Genomic DNA, 21,738 nt, shown 5'->3' with positions numbered 1-21,738 from the left:
ATAATACAAGAAGAAAAAATAAACAGAAAACAAAAACAAAAGTTCGTAATCGGTCAAGAATCAAATGCTGATGAAAAAAAAACGCAAAAACGGAATTTCAAAATTTCCGTACTCCCTCTTACTAAACGCTCCACAGTCACGACGAATGTTGCCATTGTGTCCAGTTTTAACACCAACGCGGCAAAGCTTGGTCATAGCTTTAATAAAGGCGGCGTTGAAAGCAGCTGAGTTCATGGCCCAATAGTCAACGGTGGGCCAAGAGTGACGATCCGTGTAGAGAACTTGATCGGAAGGGAAGAGTCATTTGCCTTGTTAGAGTGATTGGGTCAATGTTAATAGCGATTCTTGGTCAACATTCTTGGGACAACTGGACAAGCCAATTTAAGGTCCTTAGCGTAGTGTTGGTTTAGAGTTGGATCAATAAGGTTTGTGATGTTGAAGTTGTAGCTTCTGTTGAATAATTTGCCACAATGGGTGAATCCCAGGGTGTGGGCTGCTGCATGCATGGAGACGTTTTCAAAAGATTATATTAGATGTATTTTGGTGATCATCAGTGTTTATATATATTTGTTGGAAAACGTAAGTTATCTTGTCCAAGTGATAAAAGAGCTCCGGCTAAAGTTTTTGTTTTGAGTTCATGTAACATTAACTACTTAGTCGTATTTTAAATAGATTTAATCGTTCATGCGTATATAGTTGCAAAGCTTTGCAAAATTAGTTTTAAAATATAAAAACTTTTGAAATTTCCACAGTTATAAAATATATATGTCGTTTTTTTTTTTGTCAATATAATGTATTATTAAGAGAGCCAAGTGATTACATAGTTTTCCATACAAAGTCTAGCTTGTTTAGCTAAAACATCAACATTTTCTAGAAAAGTTCTATTAGCATAATGGTATGGTGTTAAGTTAGATGGGCTTCACATTTAAAACCAATTGGTGATTAGTGGAGTGACCCATCTATCTTATATATTACTAAAGATCTTTTCCAATACCCGATGTGGGACCTTTGTCCCTAATATGCCCCCTCGAGATGATGGCTCTTTGGCGTCAATCTCGGAATGCTTGGGCAAGGATCGATGGGCCAACTTTGGACCAAATCGATGTGGATCGGGCTCTGATACCATGTTAAGTTAGATGGGCTTCACACTTAAAACCAATTGATGATTAGTGAAGTGACTAATCTATCTTATATATTACTAAAGATCATTTCCAATACCCGATGTGAGACTTTTGTCCCTAATAAATGGAAACTGTAACTACACGTTCTTGATAGCAAGTGGATGTATCGCAGCATAGAGGATACCTCTGTGTGACGAGCGTTGGTGATGGTTTTTTCAGTAGACAACTGATGTAACTCATCAATAAGATTTTTGCAGTCAGTGATGAAAACCACATTATAATACTGCAATGCTTTCAGTTGTTTGACTGCCATTAACAAAGCTACCGCTTCTGCGTCTAAGGAAGAGTTTGTAGGCATAATTGAAGAAGATCCCTGGAGATTTTGAATGCATTCTTTGCTGTGGAAGGACCATCCAATTCCTCCTTTCTCATTATCATTCTTCCATGATGCATCTACTAGACAGTAGTAACGAGCAGAATCTGGCAGAAGGTCAGCAATAGCCATTATTTTCCTATCTGAAGACTTGCATCTCTGAACTTCTTGTTCATCATATTCGACTGCCTGCTGCCAATGCTGGTGTTCTCGGATCGCTCCATGTATCACTTGAAGTATATGATCTCTCTTCTGTTGGAAGTGTATCTTGTTTCTCATTTTCCAGATTCGCCATCCAACATGGAAGTTTAGGAGCTCAGTTTCTTCTTGTTTAGCCGCAGTTATCAGGGCGTTGATGTTGTGGAGCAGAGAAGTTGAAGTTCCATCATGAACACTATAAGATGTGGGAGCCAAAGACCAAATCTCCTTTGAAAATATAATCTCAAAGTATTCAAAGATATGAGTGTGTGAAAACACACACATATTCATATGTATAAACAGTAAACGACAACATGTTTATCATATTTCAGTTAATAATAACAATATATATACATATGCATTTATCTATATATATTTTTTTATTATTACTGACTGCAGTTGAACTGCAGTTATCCTGCACAATTGTTATTCAGAATATCTTTTTAAAAATAGACTTTTATAAAGCATTATAGAGTCTTTTTAGAACATCTTCAACCCATAACACTATTTTAGAATTAAAATCATATTATTTTAGTATAGTTTTAGCAATAAAAATAAATTCTTTTCCAACCACAACACCAAATTTTATACTAAAAGTTATTTTATAATATTATATATATTTATTTTTTACTTTTCATTTATTTAATTGTATGTTTTATTAATAAAATAAGTGAATAGTGTTTTAGTGGAGTGAATAGTGTTCTAGTGTGATGAATAGTATTACACCAAATTTGATGTAAATTATAGTGTTGCACTAAAATGGTGTGATTTTTACAGCTGGATTGAAGATGTTTTTAGTGTAAAAACTATATTAAAATGGTGTTTTAGAGTTCCATTAGAGATGGTCTTAGCCGTGATGTTATAATAATGAAATGAATTTGAAGGAATATTTTTAGAAAACCGAAGCTATAATAAACAAACTAAATGGAGTCATGATCGTACGTAGCATATGAGGGACAAGACATCCCCGCAGGAGTCAGTGTCACGTTTGCTTCGAGAACCTACGAAGAAAGACACTCTTCATCTTGAACGTTCATACTATAACGATCAGTGTTTTTAAAACCGGACCGACGACCAAACCGAAAATATTTTAGATCATGGGTCAATGTGGTTCGATTTGGTTTGATTGGGTTCGACCGGGTTTGATGTATTAAACTGAATTTAATAATATTTTGTATATAATATGCATATTTTAGAAAATAGCAAACTGAAATGTAATAACAAAAATAAAAATCTAATAGTTCAAATCTAAATCGATAGAAAAAAACACATTTAAAGTTTACTCTCCAAGTCACTATAAATTTTTACCACCTTTAAAAAAAATATACATATTAATGCAACGTTGCGACGGTTGTTAATTTTCATTATGACAGTTGTTGATTTTCTGTGTTTGAATTTGGTGGAAATCAAATTTATTGATCAGTAATCTCTTTTATTGCTTAGTAAATCGCAAAAGTTTTGCAAAGACATCAGAACACAAAAGTATAAAATACCTTGTGAATTGCAGTCTTACAGAGACGTCACAAACTCAAAAAGAAAAAAACGTCAAAATGGCAATACCTTATAAATTACAGTTTGTCACAAACTCTATTTTTATTTTATTTTTAAAACTAATTATTTTATTAATATTCTTTTTATTTTCTTTACGAACCAGGGTTTTACCGGTTCGTTAGGTCGTCGGTTCCCGGGTTTTTAACGGTTCAATATGGGTTTTTAACCGGTTCAATTTTAGTTGGGTTTTAGCATTAATTAACCTAACCCGGCTTAGTGTCCGGTTCACGGTTGAACCCAGTCCGACCGCCAGTTCGGTCCGGGTTTAACAACACTGATAACGATACTGTATATCTAATTTAGTTGAGTCCGATCCATTAAACAGATAATTGGTTTTCAATATCTTTTTTTTTGTAACTGAAAAATTGTTATCTAAATCATCAACTTTAATAAAGAATAAATTTTTCACATTCTTAAATCTATATTTATGTATTTATAATAAATAATTTACAATGTTAATTTGAATATTTTAGAATCATTTGAACTCTATGGCAAGATACTTTGAGATAGAGTTCTCACTCAATATTTTTCTTTCTAACACAATATTTTGTAAATAGCAAATTCCGAGGAAGGAATTAGAACGCGGGCGGCGCCGATCAGAACCAAGGATCCATGCCATTGCCCCTTCTCTATGCGGCAACGCGTGCCTCTCTCTTTCTCCAACGTTGTTTCTTTATTTGGTCAAATAAATAACATTAGTAACTAGTTGTCACATGTTATAAACACATTATTGTCATATTCATAAACAGCAATAGTGGTTTGGTTAACAAAATATAATGAAAGAAAGGTTAGTGGCTATATTTTTAATCTGTTTTTCTAACAAAATATAATACCTTGCACAAAACAAACGTCCATATATTAACCCAAGTACCTCTCATTCCATAAACTTCCCTTATGTAACATTTAACTAGATTAGGACCCGCCCTAAAGGGCGGAAATTGATTTGTCAAATTTCAATTAATAATATATGATATATATAATATGTGTATATAATATTATATATATTTTGTGTAACATTTATATATATATACATATTAGACATATATATAATAGTTTATTAAATATATATAGAATTTAATAGTGTTACAATTTGTGTTGTACTTGTTATTAGTTTGTATTTAATCTTCTTTCATTTTTAGTATAATAATTTGCCTTGTCACACCTTTTACCTTTTAACTTATACACATAGTTATGTCTTTTTTCAAAAAAAAAAACTTATACACATAGTCTCGTAAAATGTAATATATAAAAAACATATTTAAAAAATCTACTGACCATATGCCACCATTATTTGGTTGTTTGAACAAAAAAAATCATGTTCTTGCATAACTGTGTATATGTTGTGATATGATGTAGGTGAAGAGTAAATATATGGAAGTAAAGTTAGTGATACGAACATGAGCCTATGTTGGTCTATGCCACAATTATTTGGTTTTTGGAAGATCAATGAGTATAAGCATACACGGTCTTTGTATGCTTACGTTGTAAATGAGTCGGATATTTTTTCTCTTATGTGTGGAATGATATGAAACTCGTTGATTTAAGAGTGGTTCAGTTTTATATGATCTAATTATATTAAGAGATTAACCAAAAATATTATAAAAGTGTTACTGGTTAGGTTTAACTAATCTATGTTGGTTAAGATTTGGTTTAATTTAAGTTGGTAGGTTGCATTGTATAGGAGATATGATATATTCTAGTAACAACTATGAAAGAGTCCAAAATTTAAATGAGAACTTCAAATAGTAGATAATCCCTAAATTAATAGATTAGATTAGGATTAGTGAGTTGTAAAGGATTTAACGTTGTCCCCGTTACACGATACATAAAATTTGACTTTGTATAAGATAAAATTAACACAAAACGGCCAACTCTTAAGTCATGCCTTGGATTAATATTATATTTGACATAACATGCAAACTCATCTAGATAATCATCTTCGCTTTAGATAAATAAAGTCGGTCCAGAAACATTTGATCAGAAAACCTTAAATAAAAATTAACACTAGAAATAATTGTGATCAATGATCATTACTTGTAGAAGAATTATTTGGTCACTTTGATGTGTGTTTCGTAGATACGGTGGAGATCAGATCCTGTTGGGTCAGTTTTAGTTCTTTGAAGTTTGAACAGTTCGAAAGGACAACTTCAACAAAAATCCAACGGCTAAGATCTCTTCTGCAAAGACTTATCGGACCCACGACATGCCACCTATTCTCAGATTCTGATTCGCTCTTCCCCTAATTATTCCCTCAAAAAGTCTGCTACTTCAAATTATTTTAGCATATCTACATTTTATAAGTAAATGTTAAATTAATAATCATCTTCTTTTTTTTGAGAAAAATAATCATCTTCTTTGTATAATGCATAATTATAAATATATATATATATCAAGACAACTGGGGTTGTTGCTTTGTTAGTCTGGTTGCATGTGATTCAAGCTCAGCACCATATAAAATGCTTCCCGTTATTTCTTAATTAGAATTATCTTTGCAATCGAATCACATTATTATTGTAATTAGGTTTATTAGATATAAAGTCTCCAACAACCACTAAATTCACCATTAATTTATTTAATTCACATTAATTTGACAATGTATACAAACACACACATTTGCGATTATTTTACACATACACAAAAACTATTTTCTCTCTATCATTTTAAGTTAATTTTTAAGATTTTTTCACAAAAATTAAAAATACAAAAATTTATGTAATTTATCTTGGTTATATAAAAGTAGTATTAAATAAAATTAGTTCAATCATTAAAAATACAGTATCTTATAATTGTTATAAATTTTTAATAAGTATAAAATTTTATCTAGAAAAGCGATAACATCGCTTATTTTGAAACAAAATATAAATACTTAAAAACTATTTCAATTGATCTAAATTGATACGAAGAGATTATTAGGTATTTCAATATAGTTTCAGTATTCACGATAGATATAAAGATGATTATACAATGTATAATTTTAGAACAAAAATAATAAAAATCACCAGGGATATGTAAAAGTCAAGCAATGAATATTACTGTTCTGGTAGTTGAAAAAGAGAGAGAATACTACTATTCTATACAATAATGATGAATTTAATTGTGAAAATATGTGATTGATCCGAATTCGAATCTAGTATTGTCTCATCTGGCAAGCATGTATCCATGTATTCGATTATGTAGACACATACATAGTTATATAGATTGTAATAAGTGAAGCTTTGCTGGAGCTGTCTGGGGAGGCGGCAAATGGCATATTACTTAGAGGAAGCTTTGAAGGCTATTGGCTAAAGACTATGTTGTTTGTTCGGGCATGACTCATGAGTTTGCGACAATCACTTTGTTTTTGTAACATGTGAGAAATAGATTAATAAATGCTTTCTAAACAAATGATTACTTAAACCCTTATTTAAATATTTATTAAATTAGAGAACTTCTTTCAGAATAATATAGCTGAAGTATAGTATATAACAACGCAGAATATGACGCACCAATCCATATCTCTTCTCTAAGCTCATGATCATCTGCTTGATCTCGAGCTCATTATTCTCTTCAGAAAGAAGAGGTCGTTTTTATCGTCTCCATCCTTTTCTTCCATTATAAGTTATAAACCTAACTGTTCCAGGTTAGTTATGATAATCATTCTCATTATTTCTTTCTTAGTTTGATTTTTTTTGTCGTTTCTTCATCAGCTAGTAGTATATATATAGTTAATGAATTTGTTGATTATATTTGTGTGTATCCTCTAAATAGAAGTCCCTTTAGCAGTGCAGCAAAAATAGAAAAGAGTTATAAACATGAATTTAGGCTCGTTGAATACGTTCGGTTTTAAATTATTAGATCATATACATTTTTAGGTTCTAAAGAGCTCTGCCTTTATACGTTAATTTGCTTATGTTCAAATTCGATATATATTTTTGAATATAGACCAAATCAATTATATTGTTGTTCGAATTCATTCCGATTAAACAACTCTATTGGTATCCACTTATCCCCACAAACACTTTTTTCCCACAAAACTTGACATCAATACTTACTGAAAAAAAAAGACAGAAGAGTCCATAAGAATGTAAACGAATCTTATTAACGAAAAGACAAGATTGACATGCGTGTACGGGAAATAACATGAACCACCAAAATCATTTAGTAAGTACGATAAATATGTAATGAGATTTTGTATGTATAGATATATGAAGATATTTTTGTGCATGTGTGCTCAGATTTATAACATTAGTGGCTAAAAATTGCAGAATCTAAATCAGGTACTAGCAGACAAAATTAAATTTCCTTTTCTTTTCTTGTCACAGATTATTACAACTGAAGTTCCAAGTTCTGCAGATCAAATCTTCTTGAGATCTTGGTGAAATAAAGTCTTAGTTCATCAGAACATGGAGAAGATTCTTAATCCGTACGAAAAGCAGTACATGAAAATGGCTATGCTTAAACATGAAGAAACGTTCAAGCAACAGGTAATTATAGATTATTAGTAGATTCTGATATTTTCCATCCTACGTCATATATATACCTAATTGCCTATGAAAATGAATATATGGTTTTTAATATGGATTTTCAGGTATATGAACTTCATAGGTTATATCAAGTCCAAAAGATTTTGATGAAGAACATGCAGATCAACGAGGGGAGTAATGTAAGTTCAGGACTAGGGACGTTCATCAGAAGAGTTGATCATGATATTGACCAACCGGCGAATTTTCCCGGCGGAGAAGACTCCGGTGGAAATAATAAGATTATGGACGAGAGTGAGATCGAGCTAACGCTTGGACCCTTATGTTACGGTGGCGATTTGATGAGAATGAACAAGAAGATGAAAAATAATTCTTGGCCGGAGATAATGGACGAAAATTTAAATTCCGGCCACCGGAGCTTCTCGTCGTCTTCGACAGGGTCAAGCAATAATAACCACAGCAATCTCGAAGAACACGAGAGACAAGAGAGATTAATGAATCATCAGAAGCAGAAGCAGCAATGGCTTCAAGCATTGACTTTGAATGTTATTTGATAATAATAAATAACATTCATATTACACTATATTCTGAAATAGATTTCCATTTCTTTTTTTTTCAGTTGAGTTTTTTTTTTAATCAGATGATCTTTTTAGTGCTTATCAGTAAATTTCTTCTATTCTAGTTCTTTCTAGTTTTTCTTGTAAATAAATACTAGAGCTTGATCCGCACACCCGTGCGGGTTTTAATTTTGATTTTTTTAAAAACTGATATTTGTGTTCATAATTAATATCATATATATTTTAGATGTGTCATTATATAACTGAATGTATATTGGGTATTTGAATATTTTAGGTTCTTATACATCATAATCGAATTCGAACCAAAACGGATAATATAATTACTTTTGGTCATTTAATAATTTTTAGATTATTTTAGTTTAAATAAAAAATATCTGAATCAAATTGGATAATATAATTATTTTTGGTAAAAATATTTGAAATTTTACATATATTAGTTATTTGGATATTTTTAGGTTCCAATACATCAGAATTGAATTCACTTGGACCAGAAGGATCCAATTCAAAAGTTACCAAAAGAATTTATAATACTCGAACGAAGCCTAATTTCAAAACTCAAAAATATAATACCTGAAAAAACGATTGATATTTGAATGGGTATTTGAAAGACCATATTGCTAACTGTATATTATTATATTTACCTGAATAATTAAAAAGAGTAAAACTACTATTTTAGTGGCATTGAGGCGTTTAGTTTAAATGTCATGTGTTTTCACATATTTATAAATAAATATTGATTTTATATAAATGTTAGTATATATTTTATAATTTAAAATATATAAAATACTTTTATTATGAAAATTTAAATACAATATTTTTATAATTAATATTGAATAATTTTATTTTTGTTTTGAATCGTCAACCGTTTCATTAAGATTTTTAAAATCTGACATGCCCAACCGCACAAATATACTTTATATATTTTTTCATGGACCAAAATTTAAATGCATGACAAAAATGTTATATATACTATTTAAAATTTGGTGCTATATATTTAATTTATATTCTTCAGCATTTAACGTATTCGATTTTCATTGGGATATTATTTATATGAAATATAAATAAAATAATATATTTACAAATTTATATTTGAGTAGCATTTTATTTGGATTGTGATATTATTTATATGAAATATAAATAAAATAATATATTTACAAATTTATATTTGAGTAGCATTTTATTTGGATTGTGATATTATTTGTGAATGGTTGTTTGTTAATGATTGTATTAACGAAAATTTATATTTAATTGATTGCATAGAGTATCAAAATATGGTAAATTTATTGGTTACCTAAATTATAGGAAGTAGTAGTTTTAATTTTAATTAAATAAGGAGAATACAATAAATACTTAACATTAGATTTATTAATTAATTCAGTGGTATAGAACTGTAAATATTGTGCAAATTTAAGGGTTAGTCTTAATTTGTACTTCAGTTTTAATAGATTAGATGAATGTTTTAACCAAGCGCTCGTAGTTTGGTGGTAAAGGAGGTACAGCTGTACTGGCCGTCACTCGGGTTCGAGTCTTGGTCATAACGGATTTCTGTTGGGGCGTTGGACCCATTTCGAAGGATATTTGGGAATGTGACTGCCCAAATACCAGAGTTATCAAAAAAAAATGAATGTTTTACTTACGAAGATAGATTATTATTAATTATTTCTGAGTTTAACGTATATAGAATTTACCATATTCAGATTTATAAGTATATCTACATAAGGTTCGATCTTTCGAATCTATATAAACATGAAAAGAAAAAGAAAAAGAAAAAGAAACTGGAGCATTATTATTAATAGTAACGAATGAATAATGGGAGAAGTTCAATTTCACCCAGTCACCTCCATGTAATGTAAAAAGAAGCGACTTCGTCTCTCTCTTAAAGCCTCAGCCGTCAAGTTTCAGATCTCCGTCGACCGGCGCGTGGTGGCTCCAATAGCGCCACCGCCGGTCTCCTTTTCTTCCGTTCTCTGTCTACTGTAAGTCTTGTTGGTAGTTTCGTGTCTCTTCACCTCGGCTCTCTCAACGCTTTTGTTAGAAGGTTCGATCTGGTTTGGGGGAAAAATCTGTCTTCTCGGTGGATTCTCGATACTCGAACTAGGTTGGAGGTTCCGCAGGTTGAGGTCTTGCTAGGTTCTGTGCGGTGGTTACGGGATTGAGGTTAGGGTTCCGACGCCGGAATTTGGGGATCTCGTTCTGTTTTCGAACATCTCCCGTTTGTTCCTTCTCTCAAAGTGTTGAGTTTGGTGAAGCTAGTTCTTTAGGTTGGTTGTGTTGAGGTCTCTTGTATGGGGATCTTTGTTTCGGGATCAAGTTTTGGTGTTTCTATATGGTTAGCTTGGATTGCTTCTCTGGGTTCGAATCTGTTTTCTGGTGCGCGGTGGCAAGTTATAGCCGGCTCTGATGTGGGTGTTTAATTCTTCCATCGAACCTGGTCAAGCGACATTCAAGCGTCTCATTGGTGATTCATCAAGCTTGTATCTCATCCTTGGTTTCTCGGAGTTGAAGGTGTGTTAGAGGGTCGTAGTGTGCTGGAGTGTGTTTGGTTTGGTGACTTAGTAGGATGGAGCTCTTGCTCGGGCCATCGGTTGGAAATTATCTGTTGTGGTCTTTGAGCGGTCTGTCTCTTCTTTCATCATTGGTTCTGATCTTATAATTTCAGTCTATGAAGCATCGAAGCGGGGAAGTTATGCAGTTCTTTGGTTTGCAACCGACGGGTTTCTCCGGATTTCTTGGTAAGGAGCTGTGGAGCTTATGCTCAATTGCGACGGTCTTGGAGTAGTCGATCGCCAAAAGCGTATGTTTCTCATCGTTTGGCTGCTCGAGTTGATGGCTTGTTCTATGGTGGCTTCTCTGGTTGAAGAAGTGGTAAGTGTGTTGGTTACTGGTTTGGTTTCTAAAGGACTGGTTCTAAGAGATAACAGCTCAACTCTAATAAGATAGGCCGGCTTCGCTTTCCTTCTCAATTCTGCTTCCGGCTTCGATATGCTTTCTTGTTCTTGAAGTTTATGCTTAACCTCCAGTATGTTTTAGACTCTTTTTCTCTCTTTCATTCTCTTAAGTTTGTGAAATCAGTTTTAGTTTCATCATTTGTCTCCGGGTGTATCCTGTTTCACGCCGGCTTGTGGTTCCGGAAAGGTGTTATACCTTTGCCGGCTTTGTGTAAGTACTGGTGTTAATCCTCTTTTAATCTAATAGATGACAAAAAAAAAAGAATAATGGGAGAAGTTATAAAAAAAGGGGCCAATGATGAAGTAGTTAGGGGACAAGAACATGCACTATCTGCTGGCATGGTCCCTTCAGACTTCAAACATCACCTACTTCCCCTCTTTTTTTTTTTTTTTGTCAACGCATCCTCTCAATTTAGTTCTGATTTGTGCTTTCCAAATTAAAAAGAAATGAAAAATTTAATAGTAAAGTTCTGATACATGACCCCCTGATCATGTTTTACATCATTATTATCACCTTAGAGCATCTCAAAATACACTATATAACTTCAAATATAAAGTTTTTTATTTTCCAAAAATAAATTTTAAAATTTTAAATTTGAAATTTTGAGTATTGAAACTTCAAATATAGAGTATCACTAGTTAAAATTTCAAATTTAAAGTTTCATATTTTTCATTGCATTTTAGTCATTATATTTACATATTATATTTATAATTCTTAAATATTTTATCTTTTAATCCTTTTAATCCTTCAAAATTTTATAACTCATAAATATTTCAAATTTACCTTTATAGTTTTAATTTCTACAAATAAAATTAAACAAAAACTTTAGTATAAGTTTTTTTTTCAAAACTAGATTTAGATAACAACAATATTAGAAAATAAATTTAACAAATGTAGTAATTGATCATAAGTGGAAGTATTACTAAAATAGTTTTATAGATTAATGTAGTAGTTTACTTGTAATTTAATATTTAAAATTATGTACTTCTATGTAAAATTTTATATTTTATCATATCATTTTTAATTAATATTTCTATAATATTTTTATCTATGTACTATTTATTTATCAAGTTTTATGAATTTAAATTAAATATCATAATTATAATAATCCTAACATAAAAAATAAATTCTTTTGAAATTAAATTTGAAGTTTACTTTTGGAGAACACTAACTTAAAATTTCAGATATTAAGTTTTGCAAACTTCAAAATAAAGTATCTTTTCTGAGATACTCTTAGAATCCAAGCTCTCTGTATCTATGATCTAATCCTAAAAGCAGCTTCAATAAAGGGTTGATAATAAATTTCTTATAATTAAAATTAAATCAAAATGTTAAAAGAGAAGAGAGAAAGTGATGAACAGTTCTTAAAAACAGATTTAAAGAACCTCTGAAAATTTTATAGTCCAAATGCTTGCTTTTAATTTGTTAACCTTAAAAAATTAATTAATTGACTAAATTTTACTAAAAAAACAATATTTTGCATTTTAAAGACTCCAAGTGGAGCTCTCCATGTTGGAGCTGCTCTACAGTATAATATAAATATGACTGTAAATGTGTATTCGTAAAAAATTGATGAACAAGATGAAAAAGTTTACATTTAAAACAATTACCAGCTTTATGTAGGAATATACACCATAAACACACAAAGAAAACAAATGTTTATAAGTAGAAAAATCATTTGAAAGAACTTAGAAGTCCCAACAAAAATTAAACATATACTAATGTATTTATATACTATATGTTTTTTTTTTCAAGAAATAGAGTGTCTCCGATCTTTAGGTGGTTTGGTTCTGCCTCTAGGTGGAATGCCAAAAGGGTTTAGCTTCCCAAGTTTCTTTGAAACAGAGTTCATGAAAGACTTTCTTGGCAATGGAGGCTTATCCATAGAAGCAGTTGATCTTGGAGAACTGTGATTGCTGCTGATGGTTGTTGTTGATGATGATCTCTTCTCAGTATTATCTTTCTCAAACTCTTTAAGCTTCATCTTCATTTTGAGAAGTTCGAGTTTCAAGTCCTGGTTCTCGCGTTTCACCTTGGAGAGTTCGTCGTTGTAGGAGCTGAGCTTAGGAGGTGGAAGAACAGCTGTTGCAGGTTGTGGTGGTGGTGGTGCTGGAGGATCTGTATCGTTAGTGACTTCTCCTCGTAGACGTTGTTGCTCGTAGTAAAGGACTTGAACAATGGTTTGAACGGGAAGACGATCGTTCTGAGCTGCGTGAGCGCAGGCTTCACGTGATAGTTTCTGGCAATCCATTAAGCTGCATACTTTCTTCCTCTCTACGTCACTCATATTAGGATGCGCCTGCAAGAAGATCATACAGTTCATGCAATAAGCTTGATCAAAATAGTGAAAATGAATGTGTATGTTTATTATCTTAAATTCTTAATATTCTCTATCTTACACAAAAATGTCATTTTATAATTATTATTTTTGTTTAATTGCCATTTTTAAATTTCTAATGCAGTTCTACGCTTGATCACTTATTTACCTTTTTAAACAAAAAATTAATTATTATATAAATTATTTTTATTTAATTAACTATACATTAAATAGGAATATACTAGTATATAATTTACAAAAAAATTCAATCCGCATGAAATATATATATCAAAATGATTTTTTTTTTTTTGCAAAATAAGTAATAGTTACCTTCAAGTAGATGTCTACGGCTCGGTACATCCCATCTTCAGTAACTCTAGACTGTTCAGGGATAAGTTCAGCTAAACCTATGAACTTCTGTAAGCTCACGTTTCTATCAGAAGCTATCTCAGCCAAATAAGTCTCCATCAGTTTACCAACACGTTCCATGTCACCAGCAAGATCAGCACCATTGTTGCTTAACCGTACTCCTTCAACTTCAAACTCAAGATAGTTCATGAGAATGCGTTGAACAGTGTCTGTATCAAACAACGAATGTTCTCCAGTGAAAGAGTAAGAGGGAATCAAGAGATCGTCAAGCACGGCTTGTGACAACTGTAACCCCATTCTCTTCTCCAAGTCAAGCCTACAAGCAACCGTTGTTTCTAGGTATATTGCTGCACGTAGAAGCATCGAGAGAAAACTAACTGACATTGCGTTTCTCTCTCGAGGAAGAAGGCTTACTATTGTTTCAAGAATCACTCTCTTCTCGTGTTCTTGTTTTGGTTCAATCTTCTTGGTTCCTTTACCAAAGATCTCCTGCAAAAAAAAAACAAACTTATTAAATCCTATAAACATTTTTGTAAAGAATTTTAGTTTAAAAATTTGTAACTTGTAGCCTATCTCTATTTAAAAATTTGTGAACATTCAAAAATTTTACGCGGTTGTGTCTAGATCCGGCCCTGCTGATTAAACCCTAACAACTCTGTTTTATAATGGTAAATTGTGTATCAAGGAAACTCACCAGCCCTCGAAGAGATTTCTGAGCATAGAGCATAAGCACTGGACCAAGTCCATACTGCTTAAACCCTCTAGCCATCATTGCGATGAGAACTCGTTGAAATGAATCAATCCTAAGAACGGTCAAGTCTTCAGCCCACCAATCAACCACAGGCTGCTTGCTCACAACCTCATTGTTACTGTTATTACTCGTAGGACTGCAAAACAGGCTCTCCTGACAAGTCATATAAGCAATTGCATCGATGCAACGGCTCACAAGTTTCACTCTTTCAGCGACGGGCAACAAGTCCTCTGACTTGTGCAAGACTGTGATTGCGCTCGATAAGCTCTTGAGAGCTACTTCGGTCAAGTAAGCTTCGGATCTTGAAACGAGGTTTTCTACAGAGTGTTCCTCTGTCATCTCTAGATACTCTGATGCACATCGAAGCATGGCAATGTTCTCAGTGCTCATATCAAAGTTAATACCGTAGCAGAACTTAGTTGTTAGCTCGAATGCTTCAGAGCCTCCAGGGATGTCTGGGATTTTGATAACAGTAGCATCTGAATCGTTTGATGATTCAGACACGAGTTTCTTGATAAGCCCACATTTGGACAAGAGTGGGAACTGCAAGAGAGATTGATCATTGTCACTGGCTTTGCAACATAGAGATTAAGGTAAGTCTAGAGTTTACCTTGTGCAGTGAAAAAGAAGTTTCTCCTACATGAACGGTGACATCACTAGAGACTTCCTGAGAAGATATCCTGAAACAATGTAACAAACATTTTTACTTGGAAACTAGTAATAAAAAATGGATCCAGAATTTCTTTTAAAAGGTACAAAATCCAAGAGAAATAAAAACCATTCACTGGTTCTCTTCATGGCTGAGGACAAAAGATCTTTCTTCTTTGCTGACATACTACGAACTCTTAGTTCGCAGTTTCTTCTGACTCAAGAAATCAACCATGGAACACTATTTCAAGTCTTTTCTCATGAACAAGATGTGCCGTAGAGAATAAGATCAACCAAAAAGAGTTTCTTTCTCTTTTTTCCTCTCTAATAATTGCAACCAAACAGAGAAGAGAGAACCACAAACTACCCTTAATCCAAGAGCAAAGAAATGGAAGGGCTGTTGAGTAATTTTCATGGAGAGTACAAGATAGAGAGGGCTGTCTAAGGACTGTATGTTTGTGTGGTAATGGTTTGGTTTGAAGATTTCAGAAGGGTCCATGTGGATCAGACACATTTTAGGCCTAAACAAATAATTCCAAAATGAAGTAGAAAAGAGTAATGATTCCTCTCCACATGTGTGTATATCTCTTACAAGTATATAATATTAAGGAGAAGAGAGGGAAGGAGTACTACTACAGATAAGTTAAGAGAATCTTGATTTTTATGACAGAACATATATGGTTGATGGATATCTTGGTCCCTACAAAAGAGTCTTATCATATTTAAATCCTTCCTTTTTCTGATAATTGAAGTCCCTATATATGCCCCCCAACATTTGATAGTGACTCATTGCAATCTTGCAATAAATGGTCTCTTTCAATAATACAAAGACGTCCGCAACGAAGAGTTCAAAATTTTGAAATAGTTACGATAATAAAAACAGAATATGCTACATGAATATTGACTTATTTACTTCTAGTTAACCAACTCAACCACGTCATGATCAATAGCTTTATGCAATTTACACATCATGCACTGATATCTCATAATAGCATCTTCACCCATCACATGCCTCAATATCCCTCTGAGCTACCTAATCAAGACTTGTGTAGACTAGACGAGTTACATATATAATGGGCCTTAGAAGTCCATATAAGGCCCATTTAGTAAAACATGTTAGCGCAAAAGGAAGGGAAAAAGAAAAAACGAAAACAGAATCAGCTACGGGAGAGTGTAGTGAATGATACATGTGCCATTCTTCGTCTTCTTCTTCTCCTCCTCCTCCTTCATCTTCTTCCAATCTCCTCCTCATCGACGCTTCTCGCTACTGTGCGCCGTCTTGACGTTACGTGCGCCTCTGGCGCACTCTCCAATCCGACGCTCGCCTCTCGTCGCTCCCACGGAGACACCTGCCTCCGTCGGCATCGATCCAGATCCTCTCGCCGCCGAGATCTCTGTTTCCGATCAGACGCGGGCGATGTCGAAAGCTCGCGTGTACACGGACGTCAACGTGGTACGAAGCAAGGAATATTGGGATTACGAGTCGCTCAATGTTCAGTGGGGGTAAGATTGATTGTGAAACCCTAGAAAAAAAAAAGTTTCAACCTTTAGTGTTTATTAGTGATGTTGAGATGAGATGAAATGATGTTTTAGTTCTTTGTTGTGTCTAGGGAGCAAGATGAGTATGAGGTAGTGAGGAAGGTGGGGCGTGGGAAGTACAGTGAAGTGTTCGAGGGGTTTAACGTGAACACCAAGGAGAAGTGCATCGTTAAGATCCTCAAACCCGTTAAGAAAAAGAAGATAAGGAGAGAGATCAAGATACTGCAGAACTTGTGTGGTGGGACCAACATTGTGAAGCTGTTTGATGTTGTTAGAGATGAGCATTCCAAAACTCCGAGCTTGATATTCGAGTATGTCAACAGCACTGACTTTAAACTTCTCTATCCGACCTTTACTGATTACGACATTCGTTACTACATCTTTGAGCTCTTGAAGGTAAAAAACTACTTCTTGTATATAAATTGTTACATTATTTGGTGGCTAGCTTCCATTCGAGACTACTACTTGTTTGTTTCCAGGCATTGGATTACTGCCATTCGCAAGGGATAATGCACAGAGACGTAAAGCCTCACAATGTTATGATTGACCATGAGCTGCGTAAGCTTCGGCTGATAGATTGGGGTCTCGCTGAGTTTTACCACCCTGGGAAAGAGTATAATGTCCGTGTTGCATCGAGGTATGGTTTTTACTTTATATCCTCTCTATCTTCGCTGTAGCTAAGCTTCACTCTGATGTTGTCTCCTCAATGCGTCGTCGTATATCAGATACTTTAAGGGACCTGAACTTCTTGTGGACTTGCAAGATTATGACTACTCATTGGATATGTGGAGCCTTGGCTGTATGTTTGCTGGGATGGTGAGTGAGGGGTGCATATTACACCGTGCAGATATGGACTATTATTCATCTGATTTGGACTATTTATTATTCATCTCGTGTAGATATTCCGTAAGGAACCTTTTTTCTACGGCCATGACAATCAGGATCAGCTAGTGAAAATCGCCAAGGTAAAGTTTGTACAACTCTCTCTCTTTCAGTTGTCAGATCTCATTGTGGTTATAAAAATGAATATGAACATATCTCTCTGCTTTTGTTGATAGGTACTTGGGACAGATGACTTAAACGCTTATCTAGATAAGTACCAGTTAGAACTTGAACCACAACTCGAAGCACTCGTTGGACGGTATGTTTTGTAACTTAATTTTTGTAAGAGAGGTTCTGTTTTACTGAATCATTATGGTTCAACGGACACACAACACACAGGCATAGCAGGAAGCCTTGGTCCAAATTCACCAACGCAGACAATCAGCATCTAGTCTCACCCGAGGTTCTTACTATTATTTGTTCTTGATTCATCTTCTTAAAGAAAACGGTTTTTAGTTTTGGGGTTTTAAAGAGGGTTTGTGTGTCTTTAAACAATGTAGGCGATTGATTTCCTGGACAAGCTACTCCGGTATGATCATCAAGACAGATTAACTGCAAAAGAAGCCATGGTAAGTAGTAAAAGAAAAAAAGAGCCGACTTTCTTCTTTCTCATAGTTTTCATTTTTACATTTGAGGTAAATAGATTATATTGATTTTTGGATGGCAGGCGCATGCTTACTTCGCGCAAGTCAGGGCAGCAGAAACCAGCAGGATGAGAAGTCAATGAAACTCAAGAGAGAGTGAGAGAGAGAGAGATCTGGATGGTAAGTGTTTGATCTTTTCTTCAAGTATCATCTAAACTGTGTGGTGTTTTCTTTTTTGTCCAACGTTTAAAACACTTTGCCGTGAATTCCGAATGTATTAAACGTATAAAATTACTAAACATTAATGGAAGCATATTGTTTACACTCGCTGTTCCATATAATAACAGTGGTTAATAATTTGTCATATAAGGCTTATTTGGACGACTTAATGGGTCTTTATTATAAATAAAGAGCCGATTAAATTAAACTGGGCTTAGTGACCCAATAAAAATTAATAGAGAGAGAGATACCCGGGAAAACTATGTGCAAGGGAGCATCTGCCACATGGCTAGAGACAGACGACACAAGTCAGCAGAAGCCAAATACTTAATAAGATTTAAAAGAAAAAAGAATTATATTAGTTTTTCTGGCTATGCAGTGTTTGACGTGTTTCAGGAGCTCTGCTCCACTAACCTTTGATCTTTTCTTCAATCAACGCGACGGACACTCACAAAACTCATTGGCAAAATGCTCAGATTAAACGTTAATTACCCTTTGCTTCCGAAGATACCACCCAATCGCGTTTGTAACAGAAAGCTCGGCAGCTACTATGATTATTCGTCGATCGTTAAATATGGCGATGATGATGGTAAGAAGAAGCAGATGTTTCTAAGCGTTTCTGTGAAAGCAATGAAGGAAGAAGGTAACGGAAGTGGAAGCATGAGTTTCTCTGGACAAAGCTGGGATCCTAGCTCAGAGATACAAGTTCCTTCCGACCAAAGACCTGTATGTATATTTGCTTTTTTTTGTCTTTTTATTTCTTTCTTACTTTCCAACTCTAATAGATAAAATGTTTTTTAAAAGTGTCATAATAATAAGAGAATAATACTTTGTTTTAGGTGAATGAGTATTCGGCTTTGAAGGAAGGGACGTTGTATTCATGGGGAGAATTGAGTCCAACCCAATTCTTTCTTCGTATAGGTGGTCTTTGGTTGGTCACTTTCACTGTTCTTGGTGTTCCCATCGCTGCTGCTAGCTTTAATCCTTCCAGAGTGAGTGAACTTCAAAATCCCTTGAGTTGAGCCGTTCTCTCTCTCTCTCTCTTGAAGAAGAAGATTATAATATATATATATATATATAATTTTCCCTTGCAGGAACCTTTGAGGTTTGTTATAGCTGCAGGGACAGGAACTTTATTCCTGGTTTCATTGATTGTCTTGAGAATTTACCTGGTATTTTATATATATACTTTTCCTCTGTTTCTCATAGCTTAACAGAATTTATAAGTGGATTATAATGAAGTTGGTTGGTTTGTTGTTAGGGATGGAGCTATGTTGGAGATAGACTACTCTCTGCTGTTATTCCATACGAAGAGAGCGGATGGTATGATGGCCAAATGTGGGTTAAGCCACCTGAGGTCTGCATTTCCAAAGTCTTTTCCTTTTCACTAGAAGAAATGAACATTCATTGCTCCAAATAACTGACTCTGACTGTGACTTTGCATCTTTGTTTTTTTTCTTTCTCAGGTATTGGCTCGGGACAGGTTGTTAGGTTCGTACAAGGTAAAATGCAGACGATGTTTTTTTTTTTTTTGGCAACATTTCTTATTCAGTGGTGAAAAATGAAAAGACATGCAACTTTTGTGAGTTTCAGGTGAAGCCGGTAATCAAGATGCTGAAACAAACATTAGTTGGAACAGGAGCTTTGCTCGTTTCAGCATTCGTCCTATTCGTTTTTGCAACACCTGTTGAGGATTTTTTTAAAACCACTCTAAGATCAAATGGTAACCAACCGGAGGTTTCTATTTCAAGAACCAACAACAAGTTCAATATGAGGTAAATAAGTAGATATCAAATCGATAATCACCAAACTATTAAGAATTTTTTATTTATTCTTTTTGGGTTGGAACCGAACGTTCACCTCTTTTCTTATTTATACAAATTTGCAGAAAAGAACAATTGCTTCGGTTGCCCACAGATGTTGTGACAGATGATGACTTAGCAGCGGCCGCAGCTGAGGCTGCTGATGGAAGACCGGTCTATTGTAGAGACCGTTACTATCGTGCATTGGCCGGTGGCCAATACTGCAAATGGGAAGATCTTGTTAAATAATTGTCATACTAGAAATACAACACACATGCACTATGTACTCTTTTTCAGTTTTGATTATAATGCCTATATATCAATCATCTTATCACCATATACCAGTTATTATTAAAAAATTGTCGGTTACGTGGGCCTGTAATTGCCCAAAGGTAAAGAAACATGAGTAATATTATTACTTTCTTATAGACTGGAGCGTAGGTTTTTATTATATAACTGAAAGAAGAAGAAAAATGTTCATGAGGTGAACCTGGTAGGCACACAGTTCAATTTTAATCAAGTTCCAAAACAAGATAAAGCATGGTCCAATTAAAACCACTACTCTTTTCCAACATTTAATACTATATGAAATCAATCAGAGACGTGGACAAGATTCAATACCTCGTCGTGGCATTATTACTGAGAGTCGCCGGATAATATGGACCAACCTGCCAGCTTCTGATGTTGCTATTTGTTCGTTCATAAAGATAAACTACTAATAATAAAGAACATTTGCAGATGTACTAACTATTTAGATAGGGCTTTAGTGAGCTCGGATCTGTTGTGAAGACACGTTAATTCATGTCGTACCATACAAACTAAAGCCTCTATAATTGCCACACACACACATTATTTGGATCCCAACCGTCAAAAGCATTGGTTAGTTGATGATGTCTTTGTCGAAACCCATTCAGATTTGTATGAAAAGTAGTTCCTTATGTATGAACCTTCTTAAGACATAAATAATGGGTATGTACTTAATCAATGTACGCAAAAAAAATCTCTAAAGTAAATTGCTAAACCAAATGAAGCTAAGCTTTAATGCATAAAGGCGTCTGGCGCTAAATAGTGTAGACATAAAGACGTTTTGATGTCTAATGTGGACAAGAGTATATTGTATTGTTGTGTTTGTGTATATACAAACAGAAAAGAGTCACGAGTATCCAGATTATTTTGTATACACATATTTCGAGGTGAAGACAAAATTGTTGACTTGGGATACATTTAATGTGGGGTAGAGTAACGTAACCTTCTTTTTGGGATTCAACCGCACTGGATACGACCGGATCCTACTCAAGCGAACCGGAGCTAAGACATTTAGCCGGTTTAACGAAAATAATTGCCGATTTATCAATGTGACTAGCTAATATTATTTGAATGTTATCTACAAGTGAGGA

At 33.9% G+C, this 21,738-nt stretch overlaps 5 protein-coding genes across 5 annotated transcripts; 3 read left to right on the top strand and 2 right to left on the bottom strand.

Moving 5' to 3' along the window:
- Nucleotides 1–1,205: 1,205 nt before the first annotated feature.
- On the bottom strand, nucleotides 1,206–1,773 carry LOC108833882 (uncharacterized). Its single transcript, XM_018607276.1, has 2 exons — nucleotides 1,306–1,773; nucleotides 1,206–1,238 (listed from the first exon to the last, which is right to left on the bottom strand). The coding sequence occupies exons 1-2, from the start codon at nucleotides 1,771–1,773 to the stop codon at nucleotides 1,206–1,208; spliced, it is 501 nt and encodes a 166-aa protein (XP_018462778.1).
- A 5,587-nt stretch (nucleotides 1,774–7,360) lies between these two features.
- Nucleotides 7,361–8,371, top strand: LOC130496577 (uncharacterized). Its single transcript, XM_056988745.1, has 2 exons — nucleotides 7,361–7,706; nucleotides 7,811–8,371. Exons 1-2 carry the CDS (start codon nucleotides 7,626–7,628, stop codon nucleotides 8,255–8,257), a joined length of 528 nt encoding a protein of 175 aa, XP_056844725.1. The 5' UTR covers nucleotides 7,361–7,625; the 3' UTR covers nucleotides 8,258–8,371.
- Nucleotides 8,372–12,805: 4,434 nt separating this feature from the next.
- Nucleotides 12,806–15,736, bottom strand: LOC130496576 (BTB/POZ domain-containing protein SR1IP1-like). The gene is made up of 5 exons (XM_056988744.1): nucleotides 15,446–15,736; nucleotides 15,278–15,347; nucleotides 14,611–15,210; nucleotides 13,878–14,405; nucleotides 12,806–13,529 (listed from the first exon to the last, which is right to left on the bottom strand). Exons 1-5 carry the CDS (start codon nucleotides 15,499–15,501, stop codon nucleotides 12,981–12,983), a joined length of 1,803 nt encoding a protein of 600 aa, XP_056844724.1. The 5' UTR covers nucleotides 15,502–15,736; the 3' UTR covers nucleotides 12,806–12,980.
- Nucleotides 15,737–16,480: 744 nt separating this feature from the next.
- On the top strand, nucleotides 16,481–18,644 carry LOC108813013 (casein kinase II subunit alpha-2). The gene is made up of 9 exons (XM_018585431.2): nucleotides 16,481–16,818; nucleotides 16,926–17,250; nucleotides 17,334–17,491; nucleotides 17,580–17,670; nucleotides 17,754–17,819; nucleotides 17,913–17,995; nucleotides 18,076–18,139; nucleotides 18,237–18,305; nucleotides 18,404–18,644. Exons 1-9 carry the CDS (start codon nucleotides 16,496–16,498, stop codon nucleotides 18,461–18,463), a joined length of 1,239 nt encoding a protein of 412 aa, XP_018440933.2. The 5' UTR covers nucleotides 16,481–16,495; the 3' UTR covers nucleotides 18,464–18,644.
- A 253-nt stretch (nucleotides 18,645–18,897) lies between these two features.
- LOC108813014 (protein CONSERVED IN THE GREEN LINEAGE AND DIATOMS 27, chloroplastic) lies at nucleotides 18,898–20,680 on the top strand. Its single transcript, XM_056988743.1, has 7 exons — nucleotides 18,898–19,265; nucleotides 19,379–19,531; nucleotides 19,634–19,711; nucleotides 19,801–19,896; nucleotides 20,006–20,041; nucleotides 20,133–20,314; nucleotides 20,428–20,680. Exons 1-7 carry the CDS (start codon nucleotides 19,008–19,010, stop codon nucleotides 20,588–20,590), a joined length of 966 nt encoding a protein of 321 aa, XP_056844723.1. The 5' UTR covers nucleotides 18,898–19,007; the 3' UTR covers nucleotides 20,591–20,680.
- The last annotated feature ends 1,058 nt before the right edge of the window (nucleotides 20,681–21,738 follow it).

The sequence above is a fragment of the Raphanus sativus genome, chromosome 6 (assembly GCF_000801105.2).
Source record: "Raphanus sativus cultivar WK10039 chromosome 6, ASM80110v3, whole genome shotgun sequence".
NCBI classification, from domain to species: domain Eukaryota; kingdom Viridiplantae; phylum Streptophyta; class Magnoliopsida; order Brassicales; family Brassicaceae; genus Raphanus; species Raphanus sativus.
Note: the sequence above shows the minus strand (reverse complement) of the source record. Positions and strands in the feature narration are given on the sequence as shown.

Excerpts from the sequence above, each read along its gene's own strand:
- LOC108833882 (XM_018607276.1), bottom strand. The coding sequence starts at position 1,773 with ATGAGAAACAAGATACACTTCCAACAGAAGAGAGATCATATACTTCAA. Across the intron at positions 1,239-1,305 it reads CCAACGCTCGTCACACAGAG|GGACAAAAGTCTCACATCGG; the intron begins GTATCCTCTATG and ends TCCATTTATTAG.
- LOC130496577 (XM_056988745.1), top strand. The coding sequence starts at position 7,626 with ATGGAGAAGATTCTTAATCCGTACGAAAAGCAGTACATGAAAATGGCT. Across the intron at positions 7,707-7,810 it reads AAGAAACGTTCAAGCAACAG|GTATATGAACTTCATAGGTT; the intron begins GTAATTATAGAT and ends ATGGATTTTCAG.
- LOC130496576 (XM_056988744.1), bottom strand. The coding sequence starts at position 15,501 with ATGTCAGCAAAGAAGAAAGATCTTTTGTCCTCAGCCATGAAGAGAACC. Across the intron at positions 15,348-15,445 it reads ATGAAGAGAACCAGTGAATG|GATATCTTCTCAGGAAGTCT; the intron begins GTTTTTATTTCT and ends ACATTGTTTCAG. Across the intron at positions 15,211-15,277 it reads CTTCTTTTTCACTGCACAAG|TTCCCACTCTTGTCCAAATG; the intron begins GTAAACTCTAGA and ends TCTCTCTTGCAG.
- LOC108813013 (XM_018585431.2), top strand. The coding sequence starts at position 16,496 with ATGATACATGTGCCATTCTTCGTCTTCTTCTTCTCCTCCTCCTCCTTC. Across the intron at positions 16,819-16,925 it reads TCGCTCAATGTTCAGTGGGG|GGAGCAAGATGAGTATGAGG; the intron begins GTAAGATTGATT and ends TGTTGTGTCTAG. Across the intron at positions 18,140-18,236 it reads AGCATCTAGTCTCACCCGAG|GCGATTGATTTCCTGGACAA; the intron begins GTTCTTACTATT and ends TAAACAATGTAG.
- LOC108813014 (XM_056988743.1), top strand. The coding sequence starts at position 19,008 with ATGCTCAGATTAAACGTTAATTACCCTTTGCTTCCGAAGATACCACCC. Across the intron at positions 19,532-19,633 it reads CTAGCTTTAATCCTTCCAGA|GAACCTTTGAGGTTTGTTAT; the intron begins GTGAGTGAACTT and ends TTTCCCTTGCAG. Across the intron at positions 20,042-20,132 it reads GGTTGTTAGGTTCGTACAAG|GTGAAGCCGGTAATCAAGAT; the intron begins GTAAAATGCAGA and ends TGTGAGTTTCAG.